Source organism: Lepidochelys kempii, chromosome 8 (genome assembly GCF_965140265.1).
Source record: "Lepidochelys kempii isolate rLepKem1 chromosome 8, rLepKem1.hap2, whole genome shotgun sequence".
Taxonomy (NCBI): Eukaryota; Metazoa; Chordata; order Testudines; family Cheloniidae; genus Lepidochelys; species Lepidochelys kempii.
This window is the reverse complement of record NC_133263.1, coordinates 22709664-22735018: the sequence shown is the minus strand read 5'-3', so window position 1 is coordinate 22735018 and position 25355 is coordinate 22709664. Positions and strand designations below refer to the sequence as shown.

The window sequence follows — 25355 nt, the reverse complement described above, 5'->3', positions numbered from 1 at the left end:
GAAACTTTAAGGATCTTGTTGTGTAACCCATAGTATTTTCTCAGCTGAGGTTCGATTGTCCCCTGATTTGCATAGTCACTTACAGGCAGTGCAAAGCAGGTGTAAAACCATACCAACTTGCTTGTGTGGCTTTTTACACTAACTTTGCACTGGTGTAAATGATGACACAGGATGCCAGGCAGGGGAGAATCAGGCCCGACACTGATTCACTAGATAGCAAATGAGGAAACAACTTCAGCACTCTGGGCCAGATGCTTAGCTGTCATAGATCCATCGTCAGTGGGGATCTGTTGATTTACACAAGCTGAGGATCTGATCCTCTTTAAAAAACTGGACCTTTCTGACTAGCTGTAACATGCTATGTATCCAGTCTGATTTTCCTAACTTTTGAATGTTGATTTCCTTCCATAACTGTGGTGATAAAGTGCTGCCCTGATGTTTCAGGATGATTGTTACAGTCATTGAGCAGTCCAAAGCACTTAGAATTCATGTCTTATTGCTTCCTCCCCGATCACGGTATGGTATAATTGTTCAGAACTGCATAGCTTTCCCACTAAGTGTAATAGCACTAACCAGAAAGGCACTGCCTCTCACGTAGCATCACCAAGAGGTGCTATAGCCACTTGGGAATGCTCCTCCAATTGGGTCGTCCCATGTAAATACAGTGTAAACAATGCAAACAAATTGGAGTGAACTAGACAGTAATATACATAGAGGAATTTTATTTTTTTCAATGGCTTATGCATTACATACTATTCAGCACCGTACTTCTGCTATGCTGAATCAGATTGAGACCAGGTCTCCGGGCCTGTGCTCCAAAGTGGCATGGAAATCACTATCCAGAATGGTCATTGAAATTATGAACTCACAAACCACGGAAGTCAATCAATGAGCAGCAACTGAAACTTCAGAGAAGGAGAAAAACAAGGATTGGTTCCAACCAAGAGACCTCCTGTTCTCCAGAGAAGCACTACATTGCTGTGGTGTTTGAAAATATGATTTACTTTGACCAGAGAAGCGTTGCTGAAACTATTGAGTAGTTATAAAATAATAGCTGCCAAGTGGCTAGTGACAGGTTAACTTACATGAAACCTCTTACACTTTGGTACCAACCAGTCATTAGCCAGAAGTGACCCAAATCATGGACATTTACATTTCCTAAATGTACTAAGAGGTTTTAGAACAGGAGTACTTCTTGTTTCAGAGCGGCTGATTATTTTGGCTTGTGAATCAAATGTCCCATTTAGAACCCCCTTGCACATTTGCCATGAGTGAGTAAAACAGTGTTCTGGATTTTATTTTAAATTAAGATGAGATATACTCTTAAAGCACATTAGAATACATTAGGAAAACATAATACTCCAAGAGCGAAAGAAGGAAAAATGAAACTCGATTGCACATGTCACCATGCTACGGGTCTCATCTCACTCACAGAAATCTTCCACTGATCTTTTTCAGTGCCTTTTTATGGGGCAAGAGAAAAGGGTTTACTTGGTTTTTCGTTGGTTTGTTTGCCACTTAGGATGAATGCAAGGTCCCAACACTGCTTGGGCTACTGTCACAGAACTCAATCCTGCAAACACTGTTCACATGAAAAGTTTCACTGAGAACTAAATCACAGGAGTAAAGTTGCTTGGGGATGATCTTCTCAAAAGCACTCAGCAATGGCCTAACCCTTCTCCCATTGAAGTCAATGGAAGTTGTATCATTAACTTCAATGGGAGCAGAATTAGGCCAATCCTGAGCACTTTTGAAAAGCCAACCTATACCTGGGCCTTTGTGATGAACCAGTATTTATCTCAAATTGTGTCTCTCATGAGCTGTCAGGGTTCCCTCCCCACTCTGAACTCTGGGGTACAAATGTGGGGACCCGCATGAAAGACCCCCTAAGCTTATTTCTACCAGCTTAAGTTAAAACTTCCCCAAGGCACAAGTCCCTTCTTATCCTTGGACGGTATTCACTGCCACCATCAAGTGAGTTAAACAAAGATTCAAGGAAAAGAACCACTTGGAGTTCCTATTCCCCAAAATATTCCCCCTAAGCCCCTTCACCCCCTTTCCTGGGGAGGCTTGAGAATAATATCCTCACCAATTGGTACAGGTGAGCACAGACAAAATCCCTGGGTTTTTAGGACACTAAACCCAATCAGATTCTTAAAAAAAACAGGACTTTATTATAAAGAAAAAAAAGTAAAAGAAGCACCTCTGTAAAATCAGGATGGAAGGTAATTTTACAGGGTAATCAGATTCAAAACAGAGAGAATTCCCCTCTAGGCAAAACTTTAAAGTTACAAAAAACAGGGATAAACCTCCCTCTAAGCATAGGGAAAATTCACAAGCTAAAATAAAAGATACTCTAACGCATTTCCTTGCTATTACTTACTATTCCTGTAATTTTAGAGGTATCATTCAGTAGGAACTGGATTACTTGCTTGGTCTCTCTCTTTGTCTCCCGAGAGAACACACACAGAGCACAAAACCAAATTTTCCCGGCCCCCCACCCCCCATTTGAAAGTATCTTCTTTCCCCATTGGTCCTTCTGGCCAGGTGCCAAATAGGTTAATTGAACTGATTAACCCTTACAGGCAAGGGGATTCTGTACCTCTGGCCAAGAGGGATTTTATCTTACTGCATACATAAAGGTTGTTACCCTTCCCTTTATATTTATGGCACACGCGCTCTTAGAACATCTTATATTTGCTGCCAGTGCCCTCAGTAAAATATGAAGTGTCAAAGCCAACAGTTCTGTGCCTTCTGCTAACCTCTTTGGGTTTTCTAAATTTAAATTGTTTGGCTCTACCATTTCATCTAATTAGGGCTATTCCTGGCCAGTGCTCTAATGATTTTTAAAAGACAACGATGAGAAACTTTAGCATGGAGTTTGTCCAAGGGCAAAGAACACTTCAAGGAAGAGAAGGCTAATCAGACACCACGGCTGGAAAGCTGCTTGCTGTTATCATGCACAAAATCCTCTTTCTCAGAAATACTTTTTCTTTGTTCAAAGCAGGTTGTTTTTACAGTAGATACCTGTCACATAGCAACAGATCATTAATAAAATAACAATAATTATATTTATGTTAAACTCCCATGTTTTAGAAGCTTAGAATGGGAAAAACACTTCTTTTTAAAAATAATAATAAATAATGTCAACTTTTTTCTTTACATTAAAAAAAAATCTGTACATGATTACACAATGTAACAAAATACATTTCTGTTTTCCAGGCTAAGGCCGTCATCTTTGGGTTAGATCTTCATCTAAGGAGGTTACAGGCTCACGGTTTAGAACCTGTGTATTTCCCACTGCACGAAAATCAGACTCCCAGGGTTCCTTGATCTACAGTGTTGCCTGCATTTACATTTACATGCAAAGGAGGAAGCTGCCTACAAGGAATGTAGTAATATCTGCATGCAGGATATGAGATTATTGTAAAAGGACAGGTGCATAGGGCAACATTTGAAAGTTCTGAAGCTTTTTTTTTTTAAGCCTCACAGCTGGAAACAGGGAGGGAAGAAAAAGCAAAACACCCAAGTAAGAGTTTGTCTTCCAATTGTAGCTAGAAAAGCTCTTTAGATGACATATATTTATCAACATGGCACTTAGTGAGCTATCACAGATTGATATTCCCTAAGGACTATGTCTCTTGATCAACCCTTCTTTCACAGGCGGGATGCCCAAAGTTTGCCCAAATAAGGACTACTGCATCTAACAGGTAGAAAATGGGGCAGATTGTGACTACTGTTTTCTGGCTAATATAGAGCAGCACTTGCTGGGACTTGCAGTCTCTGTGGGCCATGTCTCCATATCAAAGATTATATGTCTCTGTGGGCTGCATTTTAGATCCTCATGGGCTATTTTTGCTCATTGGCTCTTTTACCAGAGATCTTGGAGAGGACCCTCACTGGAAAGTATCTACAGGGAAACACTGTTTCTATTTGATATTGCACTGGACAGGGGGAATTGTCAGCTCACACTGACAGATCTCACCATTGAAGGTAACTGAGAAGGAAAAGAATTCCTCTTCTTTTCAGAAAGAAAACATAAGCACTACATCTCTCCTGACAGCACCATGTTAGGCGTAGGTGTGACCTTGAGCAGACACAGGAGGCATTTACTGCAGTTCAGCATTACCACTTCAAGTCAGACTTTGAAATCTTTAAGATCACAATATTGTTGCCACAAAACAAAGAGGAGACATGCAGCAAAAAATGGCAGCTGGTGAAAAAGCATAAATCTCAGTGTGGGTATGTGTGTGCGAAGGCCTGTGTGTGTGCTTTTTGTATACAGGGATGGAAGTTTGCACACCTCTGAAAAGCACTGACAGAAAAGCACTAAGGCCCTGCTGCGTTAATAAAGTCCAGACATCCTCCTGAAGCAACAGAGAGGTCTCCTCAATAGTTCTGCACATTGCGTCCCCTCAGCCTCATCAGTGACCATATTCATGCTGTTCGCCATTCCTATCAAATCAATACAGGAAGCACCATGGAAATGCAGACATATGAGCTTGCGTTAGAATCCTGCTGCTCAAAATCATCTGGTGTGCAGGTGTGCGGTTCCCCTGCCAGGGTCTTCATTAGAAACAGGACTCCTGGGATTCTGGGTCATTGTGGATGGGAAGCTTCTCGTGTTCCTGATGATGCCCATTACGTAAAACTGTGTACCTAGGTGGGGGGAAAAGCAAAACAAATAGGAGTCACTAGAGCAAATTAAAAAGGACAGACTGAGCCTTTTCTTTTCTCAGGAGAGTCTGAGACCCAGGCAGTGTGACTTCACAGTGCTCCCAATATCCCGTTTCCATGCTCCACCTGCCAAGTAAAATGTAAATCCAAACCCTGTTCATGATGGCAGAAGATGTCTGTGACCCTAATGTTAACCCCAACCCCTGCAAAGTAGGAACCTGCTGGTTCATGTAGGTCTGAGCTATAACACGTACCCATAACAAACCAAGCTAATGAATTAGGAGACCCAGGATTCTGGGGTGGATGTTGGTGACTGAGTTGTCAACACAGAATTGAATCTGTTTAAAGCAAGTATTAAAAAATCACTTTGCTTTGGCTTGGAATGTATGTGTCCTTTAGAGTGACACAGAGACCTACCCTCTGAGTCACGTGAACCATACACTAAAAACTATTGATTGCTAGTAATCTCACTATGGATGTAGAAGCCCTCTACACCAACATTCCACACAAAGATGGACTACAAGCCGTCAAGAATACTATCCCCGATAATGTCACGGCTAACCTGGTGGCTGAACTTTGTGACTTTGTCCTTACCCATAACTATTTTACATTTGGGGACAATATATACCTTCAGATCAGTGGCACTGCTATGGGTACCCGCATGGCCCCACAGTATGCCAACATTTTTATGGCTGACTTAGAACAATGCTTCCTCAGCTCTCGTCCCCTAACGCCCCTACTCTACTTGCGCTATATTGATGACACCTTCATCATCTGGACCCATGGAAAAGAAGCCCTTGAGGAATTCCACTATGATTTCAACAATTTCCATTCCACCATCAACCTCAGCCTGGTCCAGTCCACACAAGAGATCCACTTCCTGGACACTACAGTGCTAATAAACGATGGTCACATAAACACCACCCTGTACCGGAAACCTACTGACCGCTATTCCTACCTACATGCCTCCAGCTTTCATCCTGACCACACCACACGATCCATCGTCTATAGCCAAGCTCTGCGATACAACCACATTTGCTCCAACCCCTCAGACAGAGACAGACACCTACAAGATCTCTATCAAGCATTCTTACAACTACAATACCCACCTGCGGAAGTGAAGAAACAGATTGATCGAGCCAGAAGAGTTCCCAGAAGTCACCTACTACAGGACAGGCCTAACAAACAAAATAACAGAACGCCACTAGCCGTCACCTTCAGCCCCCAACTAAAACCCCTCCAACGCATTATTAAGGATCTACAACCTATCCTGAAGGATGACCCAACACTCTCACAAATCCTGGGAGACAGGCCAGTCCTTGCCTACAGACAGCACCCCCAACCTGAAGCAAATACTCACCAGCAACCACATACCACACAACAGAACCACTAACCCAGGAACCTATCCTTGCAACAAAGCCCGTTGCCAACTGTGCCCACATATCTATTCAGGGGACACCATCACAGGGCCTAATAACATCAGCCACGCTGTCAGAGGCTCGTTCACCTGCACATCCACCAATGTGATATATGCCATCATGTGCCAGCAATGCCCCTCTGCCATGTACATTGGTCAAACTGGACAGTCTCTACGTAAAAGAATAAGTGGACACAAATCAGATGTCAAGAATTATAACATTCATAAACCAGTCGGAGAACACTTCAATCTCTCTGGTCACGCGATTACAGACATGAAAGTTGCAATTCTTCAACAAAAAAACTTCAAATCCAGACTCCAGCGAGAAACTGTTGAATTGGAATTCATTTGCAAATTGGATACAATTAACTTAGGCTTGAATAGAGACTGGGAGTGGCTAAGTCATTATGCAAGGTAACCTATTTCCCCTTGTTTTTCCTAACCCCTACTCCCTCAGACGTTCTTGTTAAACCCTGGATTTGTGCTGGAAATGGCCCACCTTGATTATCATACACATTGTAAGGAGAGTGGTCACTTTAGATAAGCTATTACCAGCAGGAGAGTGGGTTTGTGTGTGTGTGTGGGGGGGGGGGGATGAGAAAACCTGGATTTGTGCTGGAAATGGCCCAATTGATTATCATACACATTGTAAGGAGAGTGATCACTTTAGATAAGCTATTGCCAGCAGGAGAGTGCGGTGGGGGGAGGTATTTTTTCATGCTTTGTGTGTATAAAAGATCTTCTACACTTTCCACAGTATGCATCCGATGAAGTGAGCTGTAGCTCACGAAAGCTTATGCTCAAATAAATTGGTTAGTCTCTAAGGTCTACTATAGACTACCGGACCAGGGGGATGAGGTGGACGAGGCTTTCTTCTGGCAACTCGCAGAAGTTACTAGATCGCACGCCCTGGTTCTCATGGGAGACTTCAATCACCCTGATATCTGCTGGGAGAGCAATACAGCGGTGCACAGACAATCCAGGACATTTTTGGAAAGTGTAAGAGACAATTTCCTGGTGCAAGTGCTGGAGGAACCAACTAGGGGCAGAGCTTTTCTTGACCTGCTGCTCATAAACCGGGAAGAATTAGTCAGGGAAGCAAAAGTGGATGGGAACCTGGGAGGCAGTGACCATAAGATGGTCGAGTTCAGGATCCTGACACAAGGAAGAAAGGAAAGCAGCGGAATACGGACCATGGACTTCAGAAAAGCAGACTTTGACTCCCTCAGGGAACTGATGGGCAAGATCCCCTGGGAGAATAACATGAGGGGGAAAGGAGTCCAGGAGAGCTGGCTGTATTTTAAAGAATCCTTATTGAGGTTACAGGGACAAACCATCCCGATGTGTAGAAAGAATAGTAAATATGGCAGGTGACCAGCTTGGCTTAACAGTGAAATCCTTGCTGATCTTAAATACAAAAAAGAAGCTTACAAGAAGTGGAAGATTGGACAAATGACCAGGGATGAGTATAAAAATATTTATTGCTTGGGCATGCAGGAGTGAAATCAGAAAGGCCAAATCACACCTGGAGTTGCAGCTAGCAAGAGATGTTAAGAGTAACAAGAAGGGTTTCTTCAGGTATGTTAGCAACAAGAAGAAAGTCAAGGAAAGTGTGGGCCCCTTACTGAATGAGGGAGGCAACCTAGTGACAGAGGATGTGGAAAAAGCTAATGTACTCAATGCTTTTTTTGCCTCTGTCTTCACGAACAAGGTCAGCTCCCAGACTGCTGCACTGGGCAGCACAGCATGGGGAGGAGGTGACCAGCCCTCTGTGGAGAAAGAAGTGGTTCGGGACTAATTAGAAAAGCTGGACGTGCACAAGTCCATGGGGCCGGATGTGTTGCATCCGAGAGTGTTAAAGGAGTTGGTGGATGTGATTGCAGAGCCATTGGCCATTATCTTTGAAAACTCATGGCGATCGGGGGAAGTCCTGGACAACTGGAAAAAGGCTAATTTAGTGCCCATCTTTAAAAAGGGGAAGAAGGAGGATCCTGGGAACTACAGGCCAGTCAGCCTCACCTCAGTCTCTGGAAAAATCATGGAGCAGGTCCTCAAGGAATCAATTCTGAAGCACTTAGAGGAGAGGAAAGTGATCAGGAACAGTCAGCATGGATTCACCAAGGGCAAGTCATGTCTGACTAATCTAATTGCCTTCTATGATGAGATAACTGGTTCTGTGGATGAAGGGAAAGCAGTGGACGTGCTGTTCCTTGACTTTAGCAAAGCTTTTGACACGGTCTCCCACAGTATTCTTGCCAGCAAGTTAAAGAAGTATGGGCTGGATGAGTGGACTATAAGGTGGCTAGAAAGCTGGCTAGATTGTCAGGCTCAACGGGTAGTGATCAATGGCTCCATGTCTAGTTAGCAGCCGGTATCAAGTGGAGTGCCCCAAGGGTTGGTCCTGGGGCCAGTTTTGTTCAATATCTTCATAAATGATCTGGAGTATGGCGTGGATTGCACCCTCAGCAAGTTTGCAGATGACACTAAACTGGGAGGAGAGGTAGATACGCTGGAGGGTAGGGACAGGATACAGAGGGACCTAGACAAATTGGAGGATTGGGCCAAAAGAAATCTGATGAGGTTCAACAAGGACAAGTGCAGACTCCTGCACTTAGGACGGAAGAATCCAATGCACCGCTACAGACTAGGGACCAAATGGCTAGGTTAGTAGTTCTGTAGAAAAGGACCTAGGGGTTACAGTGGACAAGAAGCTGGATATGAGTCAACAGTGTGCCCTTGTTGCCAAGAAGGCCAATGGCATTTTGGGATGTATAAGTAGGGGCATTGCCAGCAGATCGAGGGACGTGATCGTTCCCCTCTATTCAACACTGGTGAGGCCTCATCTGGAGTACTGTGTCCAGTTTTGGGCCCCACACTACAAGAAGGATGTGGAAAAATTGGAAAGAGTCCAGCGGAAGGCAACAAAAATGATTAGGGGACTGGAACACATGAGTTATGAGGAGAGGCTGAGGGAACTGGGGATGTTTAGTCTACGGAAGAGAAGAATGAGGGGGGATTTGATAGCTGCTTTCAACTACCTGAAAGGGGGTTCCAAAAAGGATGGCTCTAGACTGTTCTCAGTGGTAGCAGATGACAGAACAAGGAGTAATGGTCTTAAGTTGCAGTGTGGAAGATTTAGGTTGGATATTAGGAAAAACTTTTTCACTAGGAGGGTGGTGAAACACTGGAATGGGTTACCTAGGGAGGTGGTGGAATCTCCTTCCTTAGAAGTTTTTAAGGTCAGGCTTGACAAAGCCCTGGCTGGGATGATTTAATTGGGGATCGGTCCTACTTTGAGCAGGAGGTTGGACTAGATGACCTCCTGAGGTCCCTTCCAACCCTGAGATTCTATGATTCTATGAAATGCTATGGCCTGTGCTAGACAGGAAGTCAGACAAGATTAACATAATGGTCCTTTCTGTCACTAAAAATGGAAGAACAATTTGCAGACTTGATGATTGTATATTGTGCCAAGTCAGACTGAACTCATTTGTGCAAGAAGCTCCACCAAGGAAACATCAGCAAGCCAGGATCTGTGCTACAGCTGAGTTAAGAGAGACCATGTACTCTGCGAGCATGGAAGCCATGCTGCAGGATGATGCACAGTCTGTTCAGCAGCAGGAGAGGCAGCTATTGAAAAGTGGCTTCATACAAGACACTCAAAGGAGGCAGCATATCATGCAGCTCTGCTTGCAGTCAGAAAGGAATTGTCCACATTTGGCATTTTAGCAGAAGAAGGTGCCATCTGTACGAAAAATGTGTGAGCTAAAGAGAAACTGTTAGTGTGCTGTAGAATCTCTCAGGGCAGAAATTTACTTTCATATTGCTTCTGGTGCTTGGCCCAAAAATTCCAACTGTTTGCCATCTTGGGAGATGAGCATATGGGGGAGGGAGAAGCATTCTGTATCACAATGAGCAATCATGCCACGGTGTGAAAACTAAAACAAGGGAATAATAGATGTTCTGTACTATTGATGCCTGGAAGGTTTCATAAATATACTGCCTAAGGACTTTTCCATTGGAGGACTACTGTGCTATGTGATGGTTTCTCAGTGATTTCTCCTTTCATATGACACTTCAGACTGCTTAACTATTACACTGCTAACCTTTAAAGTCCAGATGTAGAAGATCATAGGGCCCTGCCAATCTCAGATTACAACACTTTATTCAGTCTGCTCTCTGGGATCATCATCTTCACTTTACAGGCACAAACATTCACAGAAAGCACATTTCAAATGGAAATGCACAAGCATTTGTGCAACTGAATTTTACATTTACTGACACTTGAAGCACATGTGTAGTCATCCAATTGGGAAACAACATGCCATGTGACTTCTCTCACCAATCACAATTAAGCAACATACATGGATTCTGAATAGTCAGGATAAATATGTCACGAGATATTTGTCAAGTAGGTTTGAATAATGAATAAATCTGAGAAAATCACAATCCACGAACAGAAAAAGAGGCTAAACTCATTGAGTAAATTATTCACTGCAAATTATTTGCTCAGTTCTGCTACCTACAATGAGTCTCTAGTATGGGATTTTTAAATGCTGGTATATCAAACTCCATTCAAAATAGCTCCCCACTCTTCCTATCATGTCTGAAGCTGACTCCTCCCCTAACTCAGTAAAGAGTGCTCTTGCCATTTCATTTCAGACCACAAATCACCCAGCAATAATGCCCAATAAAGGAGAGCCATTATTACCCATAAAGGAACTTCTGCCTCAGGCTGTTTGCATGCTTGCAAAATGGTATTTTAATTGTGATCATGACCAATTTGGAGATAATTGCTTCTCCAGCACACACTGTTTCTGACAGTAAAATGGGCTTTTTAATTAAATGGTTGGAATTAGCTTTCGGCACAGTTGAGGTGACTGTCTGGATAAATCCTTGACAGATTCAGGATCAAAATGAGGAGGCTGTGATCCTAAAATATCTTGGGAATTCACCAAATACAAGGAAAATAATCACCAATAGGATATAACTTTCTTGCAGGTTTCAGAGGAACAGCCGTGTTAGTCTGTATTCGCAAAAAGAAAAGGAGTACTTGTGGCACCTTAGAGACTAACCAATTTATTTGAGCATGAGCTTTCGTGAGCTACAGCTTTCTTGCAGTTTCTCCGTTAAACTGTCAGCTGATCACCCACTCTCCTCTCTCTTCCCCTCCCCCCGCCCCCCCATACTGATTTGTACAATTAGGGAAGCAAAGCCAAGATCGTTAGTAGTCTTTGGCTCCCCCAGCTACCCTGTGCTGCAAAACAGTCCCCAGAACTGTGGGAGTCTGTTGTGCCTGCTTGTCCCGCTCCTTCCAATGGGAACGTTGAAACTTGGAGGAATTAGTTGAGAAGGCTCCCTATAGAATTATCTGTCATCACGGTGGGGAGACTAGAAGATTATTTATGGGGCTTTATAGTATTAAAACCAAAGCAGGGAAGAAGCCAGCAGAAGCAAAGGTGGGCATCTCTGCCCTAGAAGAAAAGCCCCTGGAAAGTTGTCTCACAGAGGTGACAGACCAGGGTGGTGTGTCACCTGCAAGAATAACATGAGCTAACCCTGGAATGAAGCTCAATGTGCTATGGTGGCTGAGCTTCCTGGATGTGAACTTTAATCCTGAGCCCAACATTAGACCCAGGATTTGTTCTAGTCAAGGGGCCAAATTCTTCCCAATTCCCATCCTGAGCGTGGTGCGGGGGCTGGGGTAAATAGTGGTTTGACACTTTTGTACCGCCTCTTTCTGAGGGCTACTCTATGTTGTGCTCCACTACCAAGGGTGCCGGCACCCTTCTAGCAGGCAGAAATAGCTGGAGAACAGGAACATGCCTGTCCCCATTCCCTGGCATGCCCCTTACACCTGGGTCTCTGTGAGGGTAGTATAAAGCTAGCTACACTGACTATACCTGCCCAGGATGCCCCCTACACCAAGGGAATTCTCCAATGGCCATATACAGCATTACATGCCAGCAGAGAAAATGTAAAAGCACTGTAGAATCAGTCCTCTTAACTTTAACAATAGCCCGGGCCTAGCCCTCACACTCATATCCATCGTCATCTCAAGAACCCTGGCTTGATTCAAGTCTGTAATCTTACATTAAATTAACCTTGGTGGCTACCACAAGGACAAGGGGCCACTCCACACCTGGAACAATGTCACGAACAACATGCAAGGATTTGGGCTGCAATAGCAGGCACAGCACATGAAAACCCTGTGGGGAGTGAAGATGGCCCCTGCTGGCTCGAGCTGTCTCACTAATGGACTACAGAAGGGAACTCATGCGTGGCAGCTACCTGCACTTTTCGAAGCCGTTGAATAAACATTGGGCTTATTGCTGGCTCAAGTCTTGTTAACCTTTACAAATAAAAATATTTATTCCCAAAGTGTAACAACAGCAGAGAAAAAACCCAAAAGCAAAATACTCAGAACCCTCCAAGCATGGCGAAAGCATCAATCTAAGCCTTGCTGAGGACAGATTGACAGAGAATACCTCTGCCTCCTTAAACCTATTCCAGGGAGTGCAGCCACATCTGCTCTCCGTTTGGTAATCACCCCCGAATCTGCCTGTTTATAGTATCAAGTGCTTTCTGAATAGGAAACTTTATTTTCAATTCACGGGAGCCTGGTTTCTGTTTTTATGGTGGGGAAACATTTGTGGAAGACTTATACCAAGTTCTGCAGCTGCTTACAGACTAGGCTTGGAAAGATTTGATTTGATTGGGGGTTTGTTAATTCTGTACCCCACCTAGAAAATGAAGGAAACAGTTTTTCATCATCAATATTTACAGAGAAAGAGAGGGGTTTTTTGTATCACCTGAGGGTAGTAAAAGTCTCTGTAGGTGCATGTTTGTTTTGTGTTTGTACATCTGTGCTTTTGCTTCTCCACGTACATTGAACATTTGTGTTCTGCACGTAGCTGTGTTAGTGTATATGTGGTTTTGTAAGTATCTGAGTTGGGACTGTGCACAGTTCGTAGGTACATCTGTTTTAATTCACACATTTGCTGAATCAAATGCTTTAACTTAGCTGGAACCCCTTGCCTTTTTCATGGACCGCACAGCCTTGTAAGACCTAGGCTATGTCTACACTTAAAATGCTACCGCGGCACAGTTGCACCACATTACAGCAGTGGAAGGGGTTCTCTCTTACACTGTCTACACCAGGGGTTAGGCTGGCTTAATGGCTTCTCTCAGTGCTGTGGATTTTTCACACCCCTGAGAGACGTAGCTATGCCAATGTAAGTTTGCAGTATACACCAGCCCCTAGTACATAGTAAGAACATTCTGTCTGCTATGTAATACACCTGTTTAAAAATAATCTGTCCCCACTTTGGGATTTGGGTACCAAGAAAATTTTAAATCTGAACTCTAGGAGAGTTGAACATATTACTATTTGCATCACTGTAGCACAAGATAGAAACCCCATTGTGCTGAGCTCTGGCCAGACATATTAAAAGACAGTGCCTGCCCTCATGGGTTTACAATCTAATTTAGATCCAACAAGTGGGTGTAACAGATGATTGGAGCGGACGGAGGTTCAGGGTAACTCTCACAGGAACATACAGTTACATAGACTTGCTACATGACAATTAGCAGGCTTCAAGTTAAAATACATTTTTAAATAAACCAGAAATAGTAGTGATCTCAGGGATCCCTGATGAAGCTTGGTAGCAAATGCAGCCAGCCTTTCAGCTGCCCCCTGCTCCACCTGTACCCCGCACTCTGGGGGCTCAACTCAACAGCAGCCTTGTATCATTACACTTAGTTCTCCATCTGTGCCCTGAAAGTATTTGAATTGCATCAGTGAAGTACTAATGGATCCTGTAGCTGTGTCATAACTGTGGGTAGGAGTGATGCTGATTACTCTGGTCTTCTGTTTCATAACTGATGAGTGGAGGAGGAACAAAACCCTCAGCTGTTTCTCTTCTGATGAGGGCTGTGAAGAACCTGTCTGATGAGAGAAGCTTCATTTTGGAACAGCTTACCAAAGGCAGTTACACTGGGCAGCCCCCAAACCTCTCTAGTGTAATGGATTATGCTAATTGCTATGGAGTTGTGTGCTGAAGCCTAAGTGGGAACAAGTGCACATAAATGGGGTGTGGTAACAGGGCTGGAATGTAGGTAACACTCTGAGCTGGGTCAGTACAGAGCATTGCAACCTAAAGAGGCCTTGACACGCATCTCTGCCTTTATTTTTGTTAGATCAGATCCTGAAGTCTTAATATGAAAAGCAGTGGCACAGAAGGCTCAGAGACAAAATAATCCAAAAGATCTAAAATACACATTATTGTCTGTCTGAGCAGAATGTCCAGTAGATGGCAAAGTTGAAGCACCCCACAAAATAAAGGAGAGGGAGATGGTGAAATGAGATTTCAAGAAAGGAGCCTGGGTTGACAGATGGCCACTTCCAATTCCAGTATGAGATTCCAAGGAGCCTCTGTTATTGTCAGACATGTTGAGTACCCTGTCACTGTGGGTAGATAAAGGCAGGCAGGATGTCCTTAAGCAGGATGTCCTGAAAGGCAACAGAGATAGAAGCATCCCGAGATGCTGAAAAATTTGAAGACCTAGGACTTCTTCTATGATTAGATCCTAACAGGTTCAAGAAGACTTAAGTCCCAACTACATTATGCAGACAAACTGTAGTAGGAGCGTTTGAGTGAAATCAGAACAAGAGGGGAGGTGGGTGGGGTGGTGGCCATATATCACTGGAACCCAACAAACAAGGTGAATCAGGAGTTGAGGGCACCTCTTAGGGTTGAAAACTGTGTTGGTCTAATAACCTTCCATGACTGCCTTTTCTTAGGAGACTGATACATAAGAACATAAGAATGGCCATATTGGGTCAGACCAAAGGTCCATCTAGCCCAGTATCCTATCTTCCAACAGTGGCCAATGCCAGGTGCCCCAGTCACCCAGAACAGGTAATCATCAAGAGGGAGATTCCCAAACCTGAGCCACTCTTTTTGGGTGACAGATCTGAGGAACTGTCCCAAATTGAGATGTCATTAGAGGAGGTTTTGGAACAAATTGATAAACTAAACTGTAATCAGTCTCCAGGACCTGATGGTATTCACCCAAGAGTTCTGAAGGAACTCAGATGTGAAATTGCAGGACTACTAACTGTCAGCTGTAACCTATCATTTAAATCAGCTTCTGAAACAAATGACTGGAGGATAGGTAATGTGACGCCAATTTTTTAAAAAGGCTCCAGAGGTGACCCTGGCAACTACAGGCCAGTAAGCCTCACTTCACTACAAAGCAAATTGATTGAAACTATCATAAAGAACAAAATTGTCAGACACATAGATGAACATAATTTGTTGGGAAATAGTCAACATGGTTTTTTGTAAAGGAAAATCATGCCTCACCAATCTACTAGAATTCTTTGAGGGGGTGAACAAGCATGCAGACAAAGGATATCCAGTGGATATAGTGTATTTAGATTTTCAGAAAGCCTTTGACAAGATCCCTCACCAAAGGCTCTTAAGCAAAATAAGCAGTCATGGGATAAGAGGGAAGGTTCTCTCATGGATTGGTAACTGGTTAAAAGATAGGAAACAAAGGGTAGGAATAAATAGTCAGTTTTCAGAATGGAGAGAGGAAAATAGTGGTTTCCCCCAGGGATCTGCACTGGACCCAGTCCTATTTAACATATTCATAAATGATCTGGAAAAAGGGGTAAACAGTGAGGTGGCAAAATTTGCAGATGATACAAAACTACTCAAGATAGTTAAGTCCCAGGCAGACTGTGAAGAGCTACAAAAGGATCTCACAAAACTGGGTGACTGGGCAACAAAATGGCAGATGAAATTTAATGTTGATAAATGCAAAGTAAAGCACATTGGAAAACATAATCCTAACTATACATATACAATGATGGGGTCTAAATCAGCTGTTACCATTCAAGAAAGAGATCTTGGAGTCATTGTGGATAGTTTTCTGAAATCATCCACTCAATGTGCAGCAGCAGTCAGAAAAGTGAACAGAATGTTGGGATTCATCAAGAAAGGGATAGATAATAAGACATAAAATATCATATTGCCTCTATATAAATCCATGGTACACCCACACCTTGAATACTGCGTGCAGATGTGGTCGCCCCATCTCAAAAAAGATCTATTGGAATTGGAAAAGGTTCAGAAAAAGGGCAACAAAAATGATTAGGGGTATTGAACGGCTTCCATATGAGGAGAGATTAATAAGACTGGGACTTTTCAGCTTGGAAAAGAGGCGACTAAGGGGGGATATGATAGAGGTCTATAAAATCATGAGTGGTATCGAGAAAGTAAATAAGGAAGTGTTATTTACTCCTTCTCATAATACAAGAACAAGGGGCCACCAAATGAAATTAATAGGTAGCAGGTTTAAAACAAACACACAAAAGTATTTTTTCACGCAAAACACTGTCAACCTCTGGAACTCCTTGCCAGAGGTTGTTGTGAAGGCCAATACTATAACAGGGTTCAAAACGGAGCTAGATAGATTCATGGAAGATAGGTCCATCAATGGCTATTAGCCAGGATGGGCAGGAATGGTGTCCCTAGCCTCTGTTTGCCAGAAGCTGGGATTGGGTGACAGGGCATAGATCACTTGATGATAACCTGTCTGTTCATTCCCTTTGGGGCACCGGCCATTCGCCAATGTCAGAGGACAGGATACTGGGCTTGATGGACCTTTGGTCGGACACAGTATGGCCGTTCTTATGTTCCTATGTTATGTTCTAATCATCAAGTGGTCCATCCCCTGTCATCCATTCCCAGCTTCTGGCAAACAGACATAGTCTGCAGACATATTCTGTGCTGACCCACTGTGGCTGTTAACAACATCCCTTTTATAGCAGTCACCCAATATAGTGTCCATTTCTCAAAGCTCTGTTCCCTTCTGATGCACTGAGAGAGAGAGAGAGAAATAACCCTTCGCTATAGCACATCAGAATTACAGTGACCAATCACTTGGCAGCCCAAAGTAGGTTATTTTAATGGACCCATCATTCTGAAATAAGTCTTCCACCATCTGTTTGTCCTCATAATTACAAATGCAAACAACATAATTCACAATTGCAACATAAAAAAAAAATAGAGACGAGATTAAGATGATTGTGTATGGTAGTTATTCCAGGCCATCAAGCATCTGTTCTGCTTTATTCCTGTTTCAGGCACAGGTGGAAATCAGCCTCTCTGATTCTTTATTTTGTAGCAAACTGTAATTCACAATGTGTTTTCCTGCAGTAGTTACAGATGTAGCAAGAGAAAGTGGGCAAGGTTTCGGGCTGACAATGTGATATACTCATGTCCGCATTAGTGGTGAGGCGAAGAGACCCATTTAGGCTGTGCTGAAGCAGAGTAGGCCATGAAGCATTTTGGGCAGGGACACAGGTTTATCCCAACCCCAACTGGAAGAAGTTGCAAAAGAGTTAGAAAGGGGAGAAAGGGGGCAAAAGGAAAGAAACACTTCACTTTTAAAAGTAGTATTTCCCATGTTTAACAGTGTTAAGGGAAACACAGTAGATCCCAGAGATCCCAAGATGTGTGAGTGGGGACTTCATGGGCAAGGTTATGCAGCCCATGGCTGTGTTATCTTTCCCAAATTACTTCTATGAACTTGGAAAATGGACGATGAGCTGCTCCGCCTCCAGCCCACTCATTCCTCTCCCTGCTCATTTATCTCTACCCTTTCCCCCATTAGAAAACTAGTTAGATAACAACTAGTTCCTTACATACCATAGGATGAATTTCACCAGGCCCTGCCGACTTGAATTTCCAGTAGTTCTGTTTGCTTAATTCTCAGCTGTGATACTTGAGTAACTATAAAAACTATATACAGTATATCAATATTATCATAAAGCATTTACAGTGTAGATATTAAGCTACAACTCTTCAGTAGAAAAATGCCTGGAAAAAAGATATGGAGTAAAATTTTCAAAAGCACTTAAGTGACATAGAAGCCTAAACCCCATTTTCAAAAGCACCTGAAGTTGCACTGACTTTCAATGAGACTTAGATTCATCTAAGGCCCAGATCCTCAAAGGTATTTAGGCACTTAACTCCCATTGAATACCCAGTGACTTTGAGGATCTGGGCCCTAAGCCACGTAGGTTCTTTTGAAAATTTTACCCCTAACAATATCGAAGAAATAGTTACACATTGCAAATTTCTTCAGGGACGTAGTATATACAAGGTATACCCCTTATTCCTGTTTAATGGTGCCGGTTCAAAAGCAAGCAGAGCTTGCAATAGATGAGAACAATAACATTAATCATTAATTATCTGCACTCATGTAACATCTTTCATCCAAGGACTGCAAAGTTCTTTTTAAACATTAAATGATACTTAGCTACTTACTCTGAGGTAGGTAACAATGATTTTCTCTGTAGATGGGGCACACAGAACATGGCAACAACAACACTGCATACATTGAAACATATGGCATTTGGAGGCTGTGTGTGTAAGGAGCTAAGAATCAGGCCCAACTGATTAGTTGTGGCCCAACTTCTGCTTTAAGTTACACCAGGGAAAATCCAGAGTAACTCCTGTCTGTCTTACTTATTTGGCCTCCATCTAAGCTCTGCACAATCTTGAATGTATTTATACTGTAAGTTATAACATCCATTTAGATAGGTAAGTGCTATTCTCCCCAACTAACGGATGGGGAACTATGGCTCACACACGCTAAGTGGTTTGCCCAAGGTAACACAAGAAGTCTGTGGCAGAGAACTGAACGTGAATATCTTGAGTCCCAGGCTAGCACCCTAACCAGTGGACCGTCCTTACAATGTTTAGAATTAATTTCCACTGAAGATAATTCTATACCTTAATTTTGATTTGCTTCCCACTTTAGTCACAAGTTCTTTGCTGATGAAGCTGCTTTGAATTTTTTATTAAAAACAGAAGCCCCCTCCATAGCCTATATTTGTGGTGTTATGCAATGGAAGTGAACAGCAATCATATGCTCTTGGTGATGCTCTTGGTTTTCATTTCAATTGCAATATGTGGATTTACCAGCTGTAGCAACCTACATGGAACCCAAAGGGTGCAAACAGCAGTGACTTTAAGTCCTGGTAGGTTCTGTTACTCTTAGTTTGTTTTAAATGCAAGAGTATGCTTAATCCCATTACTAGACTGGGATGAGACTGGAACGTTCTGCTTGATCAAGCACACAGCCTAATTTGGACAAATTCTTCATCCATTTTGTTTTCAATTGACATTTTTGTTCTTTGCCAACCAGATAAAAAAGAAAAATTCAGTTCAAAAGGAAACAAAACGAAAAATGGAAAATATTCAATGCAAATTGTGAAACATTTTGGTTAAACAAAAACTGCTTTTTACATTGAAAAAAAAAATCTCACTGGAACAATTTTGACCAACTCTATTCTCTGCACATTATGATATAATTACAAATTAGTCTTCAACAAATCCATCTGGGAAAATCAAGATTCTACATCTTCAGGCTATTTACTGTGGCACTAATAAGCAAGGCATGCCTTTCCCCTTATGGCTTCTCATAAGCAAATATTAGTGGGCCTCTGGTAAGGAAGATGGGGAACAAAAGTAAAGGGAGAATTATATTTGCACTGAAAAGTATGTAAAACAAGACAAAAAATTCACCCCACAACCTATTCCTATTGGGCTGTTGGCACAATGATACAAGAAGCTCCATCACCAGAAGTTCCAGTTCTTCCTCCACATTTGGAGGCATTTTAAATCTGTGGGTCCAAACCTATATTGCGAATCATTAATCACAGATGGTTCTCATGCTTATCTGTGCCCCACTCTTAATAAGTGTATGGACTTCATGGAACAAACTGACTTCCTTCTCTCTGCTGGCTCTGAGCAGAATGACTCATGCCTCCAGAGAGGGAAATTGAACTGCCACATTTGGGTAACAGCTGAAAATCGTTACAGGATGTTAAGGAGGACAGCACCGCCTACTTTATCCTGGGAAGTAGTGACTCTGCTGGAAAAAGATTTGGGGGTTGTGGTGAATAATCAGCTGAACATGTGCTCCCAGTGTGACAGTGTGGACAAAAGGGCTAATTTGACCTCTGGATGAATAAACAATCTCGTGTAGGAATAGAGAGGCTATTTTACCTCTGCATTTGGCACTGGTGTGATATCTGCTGGAATACTGTGCCCAATTCTGGTGTTCACAATTCAAGAAGGATGTGGATAGACTGGAGAGGGTTCAGAGAAGAGCTCCAAGAACGATTAAAGGGTTAGAAAACATGCTTTATAGTAACAGGGTCAAGGAGTTCTATTTATTTAGCTTAACAAAGGGAATGTTATAGACTTGATTACAGTCTATAATTACCTACATGGGGAACAAATATTTAATAATGGGTTCTTCAATCTAGCAGAGAAAGGTATAATACAATCCAATGGTGGAAGTTGAAGCTAGACAAATTCAGACTGGAAATAAGGCACAAAGTGACCGTAATTAACTACTGGAACAACTTACCAAGTGTTGTATTGGATTCTCCATAATTCTCCATCATTTTTTAAGTCAATATTGGATGTTTTCCCAAAAGATCTGCTCTAGAAATTATTTTGGGGAAGTTCTATGGCTTGTGTTATACAGAAGGTCAGGGCTAGAGGATCCCAGTGGTCCCTTCTGGCCTTGGAATTTATGACTTTCTGAACCTGCTCAATACAATTTCTGGGGTGAAATTGAGCTTGGAATTTACCTCTCATTCTTCTTTTTTGCTGATATGTGTTAATGTTGCAGAACATCTTAAATTGATTTCATATTCCCTGTTGGTAACCTATCTAATGTTTCCAGTACAACTGCTCAGATTGTCTCTCTGTAAATTACTCATTTATCCTAATTTCAAGAGAGAGAAGGATTTTGGTTTCTGATTTGTAATCTTTGTGTTTCTTTGCATGATTGACGTCTTTTCACCCAGAGACAGATTAATGATTTATAGAAGGTGTATTTGTTAAAGATATGTTAGCCCTTTCACATACACCTCTGTAATTCCTTAGGATCTTCTTTGCCTTCTGAGTGGCAAATTTTTAAGGAATTTATTTTGAATGGACCAAAGCAGCAATGAAGTTTAAGTGTATGCAAGAGCTGGGAGACCACCATAGAGCTGTTGTGTTAGTGCTCACTGATGTTTAAGAACGCATTTCCTTTAGTCACATTTACACATTTGCTCACTTCCTTTGAAGATTCAAGCATATGTTTTACTCCCACAAATGCTTGAGGAAAGTAAATTTTAAGCTAGAAATGCCAAGGTGAAACTCTGCTTGTGCCAATATTCAGACTGGCTCCCTGCACCTGCTTGGGAGCTAAATTTTTCTGCCTAGCTGACAAATGTCTCCATCCTCTTCTGCCATGACTATTTATCTTCACTGCATACTGACAGTCAGTAAAGCCAGTAAGCATATTTTATGTAAGGCACTGCTTAATGAGGCAGGAGTACAGGGTTCCCTTACCACAGTGCTGGCAAAGAAACAGTTAAACAAGTCAGACTAGTATCTTTGTAGCTAGAATCATACATGCACATAAGTTATACTCTTCAACAGTCAGCCAACAAATCCTACAATAGGATACATCTTGACAATGGATACACAGCTGGTGTGTTGAGACCACAGCTTATCAGGCTGACCAATATGATCGAATTCTTTCCTTGTGCTCCCCATCTGTCTGTCTGTATTCACTTCTTGTTTCTTGTCTTATACTTAGATTGGAAGCTGTTTGGGCCAAGCACCATCTTTTGTTCTATGTTTGTATGGCCCCTAGCACGATGGGAACCATAATCCAGCAACACCAGTACGTCCCTGAAAAGATTCAAAATTTCCTAAAATACCCCAATCAAGTTTGAAGGTATATTTGACCTGCTATTGTCTCCTTAATATTTTTTTAAAGGAAAGAAAATTTAGAGTTTGGGCCTAAGCAGTGCACAGTGGACAGTGTGATGCAGTGTGTAAAATGTACATAAATATAGTCAAAAAAGCAACTTTCTCACTACAGCTGCATTTTTAACATCAGTTTCTCATGAAGGCATTTAGATGGATTCACCAGCAATGTGGATTTTAAAACATTTTGTGGTCAAATTTAAATACAAATTTGTCTCGGAATCACTTGACGTTCTTGAGCCATCGTACTCAATGTGTGAAGTATCTACTTCAGATCAAGTACATTCCATCACATCTTGTGACCTGGAACTAAGCATATGCTCATCATTCTTTATTAAAATTTAGTTGGACTTTTATAAAAACAATTGCTTCCCATCCCACTTATTCCAGCTTCTGGTATATCTTGTCAGATCTCTCCATAGAGCCTCACTCCTAAAATGAGCTCCCAGTTCTCACTTCAAGAAAGAAACATGCCACTGAAAGGAAATGTGTATTTTGACTTCCTTTACTTCAGTTTGTTCCTCTTCTCCCTTTTCTCTTCTTTACAGATGTAACTCAAATAGTCCCTGCACACTGTTTATTAGCGGAACTCTGCCTGGGTTCTCACTCTGCCCGGGTTCTCACTCTGCCCATTCAGCTTTGGCTCCAGTGGATTGGCTCTGCATTAGCTGCAGTCTCAGGCTCATTTCAAGACTGCATCCAACCAGACATGTGCAATTCCATGGAAAACAGTGGAGTTATACCAAGGGTGAATCTGGCTCCTTGAGTTTGGTCTGTGTCAAAGTTACATCAGCTCAGTTAGGTAAAGTAATGTGATTTATACAGCTGAGGACCTCACTGGATTATGTTCAGGAAATGAAATTGAAGAAGCCAGTCTGATAACTGGATGGTAACCTTCAGGAGATCCAAACTCAAGAGTGGAATACAGGAAAGGGACTATCAAACACTTGGTGGTAAGTCTGTAGCCTCCAGCCCAATCAACGGTACTGGAGTGAATTTTAGAGAACATTGGTCACTGAGCCTCTTTTTCCTATGTTATATGGCAAAGCTCACTGGTTGGGAGGAGTGTCCTGGATTGAGAACCTCAGAGACTGAAGTTCTTTATTTATCCACTGGAGAGTTACAGCATGGTCACCATTAGTGCAAGTTTGCCTGTACTGCCTCTCTCCAATGTGCCTCAAACCTGACCCTGACGGATCATTTCTACGGGTGTGGACAATTCAGCTTGGCCTCTCAAGGGAGATTGCCAGGCACTGCCGTCCCCCTGCTACAGACCCCAGAAGAGAGAGAGATTTATCAAAAATCAAAAACAGGGAACTAGTTTGAGACAACCGATGCATTTCATGTGAGTCACCACGGTGGCAGTGACTTACAGTCATTACAGACAGGACTGAGAGGGCAAAGGCTCTGCATTCCATTATCTTTGCTTACCAGCCCAGATCCTCATGCATGATGCTATAAAGCAGGGGTAGGCAACCTATGGGATGCGTACCAAAGGTGGCATGCGAGCTGATTTTCAGTGGCACTCACATTGCCTGAGTCCTGACCACTGGTCCAGGGGGGCTCTGATGCCAGCCTGGGGTTCCATCCGCCGGCCCTGCTCAGCCTGCTGCCAGCCCTGGGTCCCAGCCACTGGTCCAGGGGGCCTCTGCTGCTGCCCTGAGGTACTGGCCACCGGCCCGGGGCTCTGCTCCTGGCCTTAGCCCGGGGCTCTGCAGCCGCTCCCAGCTGTGGCCCTCTGGCCCCAGCCTGGTGCAGTGACGGTTGCAGACAGGGCCAAGAGGGGGCACAGCTCAGCATGGATTGCATGGATTCTTGTTACTGGCATGCAAAACCTTAAATTAGAGTGAATCAATGAAGACTCGGCACACCATTTCTGAAAGGTTGCTGAAAGTCTGGCCCCACTCAGAACAGTCAACCTGAATAATAACCTTCTAAGAAGGCAATTGTATGCTTTATACACCACGGAAGTGTAGAAGAAGAAGAGAAAAGCATGAGACTAAAACTATCTGATCTTAACCCTATTTACAAATACTGACTATGAACTAATAGAATAGAGAACAGCTGAGCTTTTAAAAGATTTCTTTAAAGAGTTTGTTAAGAGAAGATGGTCTTGGAGTTAAGACACTAGTCTGGACCTTAAGGGAACGAGGTTCAGTTCTGAGATCTGCCAGATTTTCTGTGTGACCTTTGGCAAGTTACTTAATTTCTCTGTGCCTCAGTTCTTCATCTATAAAATGGGGAAATTAATACTCCCTTTGTCCATCTTGCCATTTTAGATTGTAAGCTCTTAGGGCTAGAGGCTGTCCCTTGCCACCTGTATGTAAAGTATCTAGCACAATTTGGACATTGTCTTGGTTGGGGCCTCGAGGTGCTATTGTAAGAAAAAATAATTAATATAATAGTTTGTTCCAAATAACATATGTAGTTTAGTTTAAAATGTTTTGCTTATGTAAAATGGGACTAGGCTAAAATACCCTTCAGTACAGTACAATCTGAGGCTGTATTAAGTACTTTTTGAAAATCCAATCACTCTACAAGTATTTGCTAAAATTCCTTCTTCCTTCATTTGTGAAGTCTAGTATATGTTTCCAACTAGATAAGTAACTAGTATTAGATTATATTTGCCCAAAGCCCTTTGCTACAGTTATCTAAGGGCATCTTCCTCATGGTTATGATTCTCCTTTTCCTCCTTATTATCATCATAGCATAGGAAATACTTGCATCTAGATTACTGAAGTTTCTGAAGTGTTCTAAGTTTGCTAAATGGAAATGTAGAGATAATTGCAGGTACGGTTTCATGCATCCAGTTTGTGTGTGTATATAAAGTCAAAGTACTTAGACTGTACATTTAGTCTGCTTCATCTAGCAGTGATTTTTTTTTCAATAAATGGAAATAACTATGGAATTATGGCTGTCATTCAGAGCAAAGATTTCAGCATGAATTACAGCCAACAAGTTCTTTCAAAGGTCAAAGTTTTGAGGAGAGCGGCAATAAGCTCTTGCATGGAATATGTATATAGCAGCAATGAAAATCAAATCTTCGTTCAGTTCTAATTTGCTTTACTGACTAGCAGGGCAATAAACTCCCCTCCTCCCTCTCTCTTTGCCTCATCAAATGCTGGATCCCATTCCATGCTATAACAGTCACATTGCAGCAATGCTTATGCACCAGACTCTCATTTGAAACCTGCACCCTCCTGCTGAGCACAAACCACAGAGGAAGGTGCTCAGTGCAATAGCAGCATGCTCCAGCTGCAGCCCATTTGCCATGACAGTGTTTCACATTCCCTCCATCACCAAGAAGCCTTTCGCATGTCAGTTGTTATCTGTCATTGTTTCAGACCTCACAAGATGTGGACACATGCCAAATACAGGGTTCTATGGCCCTAGTCATCCCACCCCTG

The 25355-nt window shown here is 42.5% G+C and overlaps 1 protein-coding gene across 4 annotated transcripts in view; it reads right to left on the bottom strand.

Moving 5' to 3' along the window:
• Window positions 1-707: 707 nt before the first annotated feature.
• HTR4 (5-hydroxytryptamine receptor 4) overlaps window positions 708-25355 on the bottom strand; it is a 209055-nt gene continuing 184407 nt past the window's right edge. For 2 of the 4 annotated variants that reach the window (XR_012160260.1, XR_012160261.1), the window contains one exon: window positions 4577-4659. Coding sequence is in view for 1 of the 4 variants with exons in the window: in XM_073355855.1 (XP_073211956.1) it covers window positions 4572-4659 (88 nt within the window). In the remaining 3 variants the exon portion in view is untranslated. Of the gene's footprint in view, window positions 4660-25355 lie in introns of all 4 variants that reach the window. The other 2 variants (XM_073355855.1, XM_073355856.1) reach the window with 2 other exon arrangements.